The 10,943-nt window shown below is 29.3% G+C and overlaps 1 protein-coding gene across 1 annotated transcript; it reads left to right on the top strand.

The window, feature by feature from the left end:
* Window positions 1–7,799: 7,799 nt before the first annotated feature.
* On the top strand, window positions 7,800–10,923 carry LOC107876749. Its single transcript, XM_016723607.2, has 6 exons — window positions 7,800–8,189; window positions 8,531–8,690; window positions 8,755–9,116; window positions 9,386–9,490; window positions 9,900–10,070; window positions 10,696–10,923. The coding sequence occupies exons 1-6, from the start codon at window positions 7,800–7,802 to the stop codon at window positions 10,921–10,923; spliced, it is 1,416 nt and encodes a 471-aa protein (XP_016579093.2).
* Window positions 10,924–10,943: the final 20 nt, after the last annotated feature.

Here is a 10,943-nt window from a genome sequence, read left to right as displayed (position 1 = left end):
TCATCAATTTGATACCGACAACAGTTACACGTGCCACGATCAATATCAACAATATACCTCCTTCATAATTCATACACACAATACAGATAACTACCAGTTGCCTTAACCTGTTAGCAATGATTAATTTTATACAGTTAAAAATATAAAAATTAATAACAAATATAAAGTAGATTCAACTATCATAATACATACTATCATCCTCAACGATTTAACCCCATTATCAGTAAGTATTCTTGAAATTTTCTCCCAAGATTTGTGTTTGTATAAGATACAATTTCACTGTTCTTACAATTCCATGCAGCAAATAGAATCCTAACTTCTTCAAGGAAACCTAACTAGCCTCTACCAAACAACTGTTAATACATTCAGCTACATTAGAGGTCATCATTCTATCTCTATTAACAGGGGAGTGACATCGAGACCATTTATCATATCCAGCTTCTTCCAGATATTTCTTAACCCTTGGATCAACCTTTCCAACCTTTGACATAATGTAATCAAAATCTTCTTTTCTATACGCTTTATCCATGGAATAATAAAGGTCACTAAGTCTATCTTTGCTTTTTCTAAAATATTTACAAACATTTTTTCATAAATGCCAAATACATGCAAGATAGGGAACATTAGGATAAACAATGCTCACACCTTTTATGATACTCTCATTTTGATCCAATACAACACACATGTTGTCCCATTCTCCAAATGATTCTCTAAATTGATGAAAAAATCAAGTCTACGAATTGTCATTTTCGGAATCCACTATACCGTAAGCTAATGGAAGAATACATCCTAACAAAAACAAACTTCTATAATATATGTACGCCACTGAACAGGTCTCTAATTATTTTACATTTAGGTAAAACATGACATCATACATGTTGTCCCATCTTTACCACTTAATTGAAATCAACAAAAATATATAACTCCACACATTTTAATAACGTATAACAATACATCATACACAGTAAACATACTGTTAGGGAATTATAGATTTAATTATTAGTAAATGTATCAAACATTAAGCGTAAAGTTGATAAGAATGTATGGATATTTTACAACATCATACATACACCATAAAGTATAATAGCTAATCATACACATAGCCCATAAAGCAAAATCTACTTACATTTTACTCGTTCAATTTTAAAATGAAAATGAAATTTCTAAGATTGTTTAAATAGAAACTAGCATCTACTTTATAGAAAACATCAATAACACAAAATAAAAGGCGTATATTGGTACTATATGTACTTATTAAGCAAGTCCAATTTTATTATGCATACTAGAGCAACATATAATTAGCTAGAATGCATGCACAATGCTGAAATACCAAATGTAAATATTTTAAAGTATAATACCTGCACCATCAAGAGTGCTTGTTGATACAAACATTCCTTGATATGGCCCGCTTAAATGTGCATCATCTACAACTACTACTGGACGACAAAATTCAAACCCCTTTATCATGGGATGTAAGGCAATAAACAAGTATTTTAACTTGTTATCTAACGCCTTATACATCCGAATGTATGATCCAGGATATACCTGGTTCAACATATATATATAACGAGACATTTTTCGATATCCATCAGCTGGTCCACCTCCAAGCATCGCAATTACCTTTTCTTTTGCCCGTCAAGCCATCATGTAGTTAATATCAACATCGTAGACGGTTTTCATCTCTTCAATTATGTCCGTCGGTGTGTGTATTCTCTTGTAATTAATTAACTTTGGTGCAGTAAACTCACTGACAAAAGTTGTTGTTGCAACTAAATTATTCAATACTCTATCACTCAGGCTGCAACTATGTTCTGAATCAAATGTCTTTATCACAAAGATTTTTTAATGATTCATCGAATACGCCTTCAGTACCCATTTACAATCTTTTACACGGCAATGTAACATATAGCTACAGTTACATTTTATAATATGTCGTCAATGATAAATATATAAAATCTATAATTTAAATAAAAATATCATAACTAAATTGTTACAGTTTTATTATACATTCGAATGAATGTATGATGGAATATTATACATCGTAAATGTAACTCTATTTTGTGCAAACAGCAAAGCCAGAAATTAAAGTCAATAATAAAACTCCTTAAACAAACGCTATTACAACACAACAACATCCTTCACAACATCTACAAATAAAAAATAATAATTTTTTCCATACCTTTGTTTGTCAGATCGTTTAGTAAAGGTGTTAAAGACATTCGATATCACATATTTCATCATAACCGACACCAAAGTTTGCTTATTCTTATAAAGTTGGTTCAGTTTTATTTCAGTGTTCTTGCAATCAGTAATGAAATTATTAACTTCAAATTCTGGAAAGTATAACGAATACTGATTCTGCGTTTCAACAATAGTTAAAGCAACTGAATCAGATTCACTACCTTGAATACACATTCGCTATCAAACTCGACATCCTTAATCGATTTGTTGGAAGTTGTTATACATAGCGGAAAACTTATAAGTCTAGAACATTGTTTCTTCAACTCAATATAAACCTTCACTCCATTATCATTTCTTATGATAATTGGAGAAGAATTACCATCCGACACCTAAACCACCCGAAATTTGATTCACCTAAACCTTTTCCGCCCATATGGCACCTTGAGTGATTAATACTCAAGGTAGGCGCGTCAAGCCTTTCAAATTTTATGACAAGCCAATAAAAAATTGACATGTCAATTAAAAAAAGCCAAAATTTAAATATAACAATCACACCTTCTTCATTTTTTTTCAATCTCTTCCTCTTTCTTTCTCATTTTCTTTTTAAATAATTTTTTTCTCTTTCTCCTTTCATAAACTCATCTTTCTCTGCCATCTCTTCCTCTTTATTTCTCATTTTTTAAAATATTTTTTTCTTTCTCCTCTTCAAAAACTACAGCATCTCTGCCACCATTTTACCACCCCAAGTCCACCACTCTACATCAAATATTTAAAATCTACCTTCTCATGACAGGTTTTATAGAAATTACAAATTTATATTTTGAATATTGAACCTATGATTAAATGAGTGTGGTAAATTAGATAAAATTTGTTGAAAAAATATCTTTGGAATTGAAATTTTGATGAAATTGATGCGAAAAAATGAGAAAATTCTGTATAATTAAGTGTAGATTGGTAAAGAATGGGTTCGAGGGCAAACATTTCAGCAAATAAATTAAATTTTAATAAATAAAAAATTTCAATTTCATCAAGTAGAATCAAAGTATCACTAATCAAAGTTTTCCGATGAACTTCATTTTTGTTGGCGAGATTGGTAATGCATTGCCGCTTCTGGTGAAAATGCAATTGTTTAGGCACCGTAAATTCTTCGTGCTATTTAAAGACTAGTTTTTGTTGACCACAGAACAAGAATTCTTCCCAAAGTCATAGCTATGTTTCCATAGGACAGTACATGTCGATTTCAGACTTAGCAAAGAATTGCATAGTGGAAATGGTGGGTTGGGTCTCTGCTCGTGGACTTTCAAGGGATAATACTTATCTATAGAGTATTGAAGGTGCCTTGAGTTATGGATTTGAGCTTTCTTGGAAGCGCGACGGAGCAAAGTTTGAATTCAACTTTTTTGTGTGCTTTTGTTAAGGTTTTTGTGTGATTTTATGGTGAATTTTGGTGTGTGTGTGTGTGTATATATATATATACTAGTTTAGGTGTACGTGCCCTGCGCGTGTACCTCACTTTAATGAGTTCAAACATTACATTAAATAGGCTATTTGTTTAATTAATAAAGATGAATATAATAATTAAATTTAATATCTTTTGAGTATGTAAAGATGGAGAATTTATTTATTAAACTCAATTTTACCAAAAATATTTTAAAAGTCGATCGACAATCATCTACCATCTGTAAATTGCAATAAAATAATACAATGATAGAGATATCAAAATAATACAATTAAATCTAATCTTTACACACAAAAATTTTAAATCTAATCTTTACACACAAAAATTTTCTCAAAATTGTCTGACACTCATCTACCACCTGTAAATAATAACAAAATAATACGATAATAGAGATATCAAAATAATACAACTAAACCTAACTTTTTACATAAACAATTTCTCAAAGCCGACCAACATTTATCTATCACCTGTAAACAACAATAAAATATTAAGATAAAAGTGATATCAAAATAATACAATTAAACTTAAATTTTATACACAAAAATTTCTGAAAGCCGATCTAGATTCATCTACGAACTGTAAACTACCACAAAATAACAAACTAATAGAGATATTACGTTAATATAATTAAACCTAATCTTTACCTAGAAAAAAATTTCAAAGTCAACTCACATTCATCTAGCATCTGTAAATTAAAATAAAATAATAAGATAATAAAGATATCAAACAATACAATTAAACTTAACCTTCACACAAGGAATTCTTCAAAGTCAACCGACATTCATCTACGACCTGTAAACTATTAAAAAAAATATAATAGTGATCACAAAGCATCGAGTTTGATCCAACTAATTCTTGTTTGGGCGAAAAATTTTAACTCTAAAGAATGATTTTGAATGAAAACAAAGAAGATATATATATATATATATATATATATATATATATATATATATATATATATATATATATATATATATATACACACATGTTGAATTCTATTATGCTGACAATAACATACATCTCAATATTTATAGAAGTATTTCATTAATAGAGTCGTATTTTAGGAGTATTTTTTTAATTGAACATTAGGAAAAAAATTAATTAATTCTCCTACCATATATTTTAGGAGTCCCATATATTTGAGGAAGTCTAGTAGAAAGAAAAATATTAATTAATTTTCCTACCATGTATTTTAAGAAGTCTAGTTAATATAATAAAAATAATTAAATAATAAATTAAAAAATAATGAAAAAACAGTTTTGTCTAAAGAAGAATCTTTTAATGAAGGGTAAAAAGTTCAAATACTTTACTAAGGGTCTTCACACTTTTAATATATATTATATATATACATACATATATATATATACATATATATATAAATATATATACATACATACATCTTCTTTTTCTTACAATTTAGTATTTTTTAATTATTTTTTAGATTCAATGTCAAGTGTCACCGTTTAATTCGTTATTGTGCCATGTCAGTGAGAGTGTGTTGCACACACTTTGCGTTTTAAGCTGATTGATAAAAAAAAAAACTCAAATGGTTCAAATGTCGAGTGGTTTAGTTGTCAAATAGGTACAAAGGTCAGTTGAGGGGTCCAAGTAAATTTTTGAAACAAGTTGTTGAATAATTAGTTGTTTGTTTCTACTTTACCCTTAGTAATAAATATGAAAAGATATTAATATAGTGCAGAAAAAGTGGAGTATTAAATAAAGATGAGTAATAAAAAAAAGATACTCCCTCCATCCCATTTTACTCATCCCAATTTGATATTGCACATGGATTAAGAAAAACAATTAATAACATGACTATATCATAGTACCTCTGTTAAATAATATTTACATTTTGTTGAATAAAAAATAATTAATACTAAGGGCAAAAAAAGAAAAAAATCGTTTTGTCCTGATTAAAGAAAAATGACAAGTAACATGAGAAATCAAATTAGGAAATTTGGGACGAGTAAAATGGGACAGAGAGAGTAATTTGGTCAAATTACCTTCTAGCTAATGCTTTTCTTAGGAAATGTGCAACTTGAAAATGTGACAAGTAAATAAAAACTGAGAGTGCAACTCTTTATCTTTTTCATAGGGGATTTAATTAATACATAATAAAATTTACGGTTGTCTAGTTCCTCGTAATGTATATTGCTATTGTGTTGTTATTAATTCTCCATAACTGAGTTATTGAATAAAAATACTCCACTTCATACAAAAAAATTAATTATAATTATACATATATTATTATTTACTCTTTCTCAATTTTTTAATGTTAAATTTTGATTCAGTTTAATCTTACTGTTCTGGCTAATCTAATGATGTCTTTTCTCTCATATTTGATGGGGATGTAAAGAAGAATTAAGAGGATAAAAAAGTGTTATCTATACAAAATAAAAAATCCTCTTAAACAAAAAAGAACTTGTACTAAGTAGGCGTGATCACTAAGCCAATGATGTCTTTTGGTCACTTTCAAGTAAGTTATAATGAATTTCCACATCTAATTGACAACTACTTCCTCCGTTTTAAAATGATTGGCATGTATTCTTTCTTTTCTATAGTAATTATTTATCTTACTAAAAATAGTTATCTCATATTAATTGTTCATTATTCATTTAATCTTGATTGCATTACTTTTAGGAAAAATTACTTAAGTAAACACCTTAACTTTTCTATATTACTTTAAATACCATCCTACTAAATATATTACAAAAATCCCTTCTAAGACGCAACACACACGCTTTTTCTGATACATTCCAACCCACAGCTCAACTAGAATCCCCAAATACTATTCTAATGCCTAAAATCACGGGATTGCTGCTGAAGATTATGCCAAAATCCGATCTTGAAGCAACAACCGTTATCATCCATTACAATTACTCCATTATCTTAATTATTCAAAATTAGTTGGAGGTTAGTTTGTTTATAGTTGATAATTTTATTTATTAGTTTTGAAATTGAACAAATCCCTTTTCAATTTTATCTTCTTTAAACATTATAACATTATTAATGGAGTCAATACCCTCTTTTAGTTTTGGGCTTACTCAAATTCAGTCAACTTCTAATGAAATTGATATATCTGGATTTGTTCCTGGTAATTTTGATTATAAAGACATTGGTTTTCGTGAAAATAGATCTAAGTATCGAAACGATCCGACAATCATGAAAAAGTTATGGGATGCTGCTAGTGTTAAAGGGAAGAAGACTGCTGTTGCTATTTCAAAGGGAAAAAGAAAGGAAGTTGTGAAAAGAGATCCATTACCAAAGGTATGGTATTTATGTGTTTGATTGATGAATTTCTCCATAATTTTTTATTATTATTAACAAATTTTAGTGTTACTAATTAGTATGATACATATCGAGGAAGATAATGTTTGTGCATGCATTATGATACATCACTATTTTGTTATTATGATACATAAGTAAGAATTGTATCAATATGTCTGATACATATGTTGTAGTTATGTATCATAATCTATGATGTAACAACTCTTAAAGCTAATTATTAATCTGAAACATTACTTATGTACATAACTATAAGCGAATATGTTATGATACATCACTGTTCAGAACTAAGTATGAAATTTACCAGGATATCTGGTACAATTTGATACATTAGTTAGAATTTTATCAGTATGTTTGATACTTATGTTATAGTTATGTATTATAATCTGATACATTACTTATGTATCATAAGGTCATTAAATGTGTTATGATACATAAATGTTTTTAAATGCAGGAGATGAAATACGTGATCAAAACTGTTCCACATCATCCTTTGAGGTTTGGCATTTCATTCAACAGTAACTTTGTGACTGATGTTGAGTAATTTGTGGGTAAAAAAGTGCTAAATATGTTTAAGGAGACATGCTTTGGTGTGTTTGTTGATATGCCTAAATCAAATTTTCAAGGTCAAATAACCAAATATTTGTTGATGCTTGAGTGTAAACAAGATAATCCAAATGAATTTCATGTTTATGTCAAGGGAACAGTTCTAAAATTTATGATTTTTGAATTTTCTCTCATTAGTGGTCTGAATTGCACCTCAAACATTGAGGACTTTCAGTATTTGACTTCAAATGGCTCTGTTTTAATGACAAAGTATTTCCCAGTGGCAAAAAATGAAATATCCAAAAAAAAAATTATTGAACGGTATAAGATGGAAAATTTTGACAATGACCAGGATGCATTGCGGATGATCATATTATTTTTCATTCATACGTTTTTGTTATCTGAAACTGATGATGCAGCTGTTAGTTATATAGAATTCAATATGGTAGAGGATGGTCGATATAAACAATATCCGTGGGAAAAGATTGCTTTCAACAAGTTGATGAACTCGTTGAGACAGGACTTTTTCGTTGAAAAGCCGCTTTATCGGTTAGGAGGAATGCCACATGTTCTCAACATCTGGATGTATGAATGTTGTTCTGAAGTAGATAAAGACATTTCTTGTCGTATTGATAATCGTATCCCAAGGATATGTTATTGGTTTGTTGTTGAAACAAAGCCTAAATTCAGAAAGTTCATGAATGGAATGTTTAGCAAGGTAATTTCTATTTATTTTTAATATCTTTTTGTATTTTATATTGTACACATGGAATTTTCTTTTATGTCTTTAATATATATATTCTTGTCAATATATGATTAAGAATGTAACTTGTTTATACTGTAGTATATTTTGATGATCAGACATCTTTCATATCAATTCATGCAACATCATGACCTTTTTTCACTGTTACATGATACATTACAGTACTCATATGATACATTCACATACATAACTGTACAGTTTATGGTGTACCACTACATGTTATGTAGAATACTGATACATTATTGCCCTTACATTCATTTAACTGAATTTGTTATTTCTTTTAATCTCAATTATAGTATTTGTATACCAACATAAGTCCTACAGTTGATGAGCTAAAAGGTCTTCAACTGTCAAATCATGATGGAATGGATTTGAAAGATTCTGTTAATTCAACTTTGTCATCCACATCTTGTAGACAGACGATAAAAGTTGATCAGAAAGCTAAAATGACAGCTGGTTCATTACTTTTGAATGATTTTGATAATTTTACTACCCCACCACTGCTCGTACTGTTAACTAGGTCAAAGTCCAAGTCTGATATATCATTGGCACCACCTTCAAAAAAGAAGAAAGACAGACGCTAAGCAAAAAGAATCGGTGACAGATCAAGAAAAGATTAAAGGTCAACCCTCTGTTGAAGAAGTCAATCAATCACCTTCTGGCACATCAAACACAATTATTGACCCAATCATTGAAGAAGCTCCACATAAACCATCTCTAAAGAATTTCGGCGAACGGACACTACCAGCAGAACAAAACCCACCAGTTGTCGAAAGTGGGCGTGAGTCCACACAGAAAATTAATGTGTCTGGAGAAACATATCATGAGCAAGTTTTGATGAAAGTTGATATGAATACAATTGAATCATTAGTCAAGAAATATGTAAGTGAAACATGATTTTTTTAAAAAAAAGTTGACTTTATTAACATATCTAATTTACTTTGTTAAACTTATACAGGTTGACAAAAGATTTGATGACATTGAAGCATTAATGAAAAAATATCATGAAGAAATGAAAAAATAACATGAAGAAATGATGTTAGCTATGAAGGAGAAGCATGATGCTCCACAAAAAGTAACTTTTAATATGATCACATCATATTTTATTAAATTTTATATATATTTATCTGTTTACAAGTATATGTTTTTAGGTTGTGATTGAAATTGATAGTTCAAATAAAGATGTGGAAAAGAAAGATACACATGGTGATGATTTGAAAACTCCGAAAGAACATCCAAAGGATGTTCCAGAAAAGGTAGAGTAGTAGGAATGTTAAATTATCGTATATTATTTTTATAATATAATGAATTTTTTGGGGTTCAGAATGATGATGGAAATGCTATATATACTAGAGAACACAAGTAGGATGAAAAATCATCAACTAGTCTTCTCACAAATTCAATTTTCATGATAAGGCTATTCGGAGACAGACTATTAAAGTTCAAAATGTACAAAAGGTACTGATAATGCAACAATTATATCGAGTCTATGTTATTAATGTGAAAAATAATTATGTTACTTAGATATTGCATTATATCTTGTACAACTAACACATTCAATGTAAAAAAATGAATACATTTGTCAATTCTTTCTCAACAGTGTTGTTATTTCATCCTATATAAGTCTTACAAGTTCTTTAATATCTAATTAATTTCATGTTTCAGGAAAATGAAATGGAGGTTAAGAATATTGCGTTTCAGCATTCCGTCGATAACACCATAGCTGAATTTTTCTCACCAGTTAGTGCAATACAATCTGAGGAGCTTTTACAGAAAGAAAATCTCCCTGATCTCATTTTACCAACAAACAATATTGAAGATCGAAATGAACTGCAGGTACGTAGAACATACGGTTGTGGATTATTTCATATGGGTTCTCTTTCATCCAATTAATGTTAGTATAATGTTGTAACAGTTTGTAGTTGTATTTGATACATTACTTCATTATCTGATACATTACTGATAAATTCAATTTGCATTTTCCAGGTGTCCTGCACTGTGATATCGTCTGAAGCGTGTTAGAAATTCATAGATAATATCATAGCTGGCATGTCCACACCAATCGATGCAATGCTAGTAAATTCAGACGATCTTTCACAAAAAGTCAATCTTCCTAATCCGTCCTTACAAATGGGCAATGTTGAAGTTTCAAATGAACTACGGGTACAGATAACACACGAGATTTGAAATATATATGCTATTAATTAGGAATATCTTTGTGTAAAAAAAGATTAAGCATGTTATATAATTTACCTGATACATTAAATACACCGAATTAATGCTTTAGAAAACATATCAAACCATTATTAAATATAATGATACATAACATTTCACTAAACCGTACGACTACTTTCTAATAATAATGTCACACAGATATAATATTAATGATGTATTTACACTATAGATGTTATATGGATTATCATACACATTTAGTTTATATCTTATAATTTTTCATTTTCAGGAGTCTACCAATGATAGTTCAATTGATGTGTCTCAGGAATCGATAGATAACATTATAACTGGAATTTCCACTTCAGTTGTTGCCATGAAAATGAAGTCTGTTAGTCCCACTAAAATCAACGACAATGAATGTCAAATCCATGATACTCAATTTCAATCAATTCTTCCTGAAGCAGAAATGGGTAAACAACATACCATTAAAACACGTACACCAAGAAATCGGAAGTGAACTACAATATTCAGGTTACC

This window comes from Capsicum annuum, chromosome 7 (genome assembly GCF_002878395.1).
Source record: "Capsicum annuum cultivar UCD-10X-F1 chromosome 7, UCD10Xv1.1, whole genome shotgun sequence".
Lineage (NCBI taxonomy): Eukaryota > Viridiplantae > Streptophyta > Magnoliopsida > Solanales > Solanaceae > Capsicum > Capsicum annuum.
Note: the sequence above shows the minus strand (reverse complement) of the source record. Positions and strands in the feature narration are given on the sequence as shown.

Excerpts from the sequence above, each read along its gene's own strand:
- LOC107876749 (XM_016723607.2), top strand. The coding sequence starts at position 7,800 with ATGGAAAATTTTGACAATGACCAGGATGCATTGCGGATGATCATATTA. Across the intron at positions 8,190-8,530 it reads TGAATGGAATGTTTAGCAAG|TATTTGTATACCAACATAAG; the intron begins GTAATTTCTATT and ends TCTCAATTATAG. Across the intron at positions 10,071-10,695 it reads AAGATCGAAATGAACTGCAG|GAGTCTACCAATGATAGTTC; the intron begins GTACGTAGAACA and ends TTTCATTTTCAG.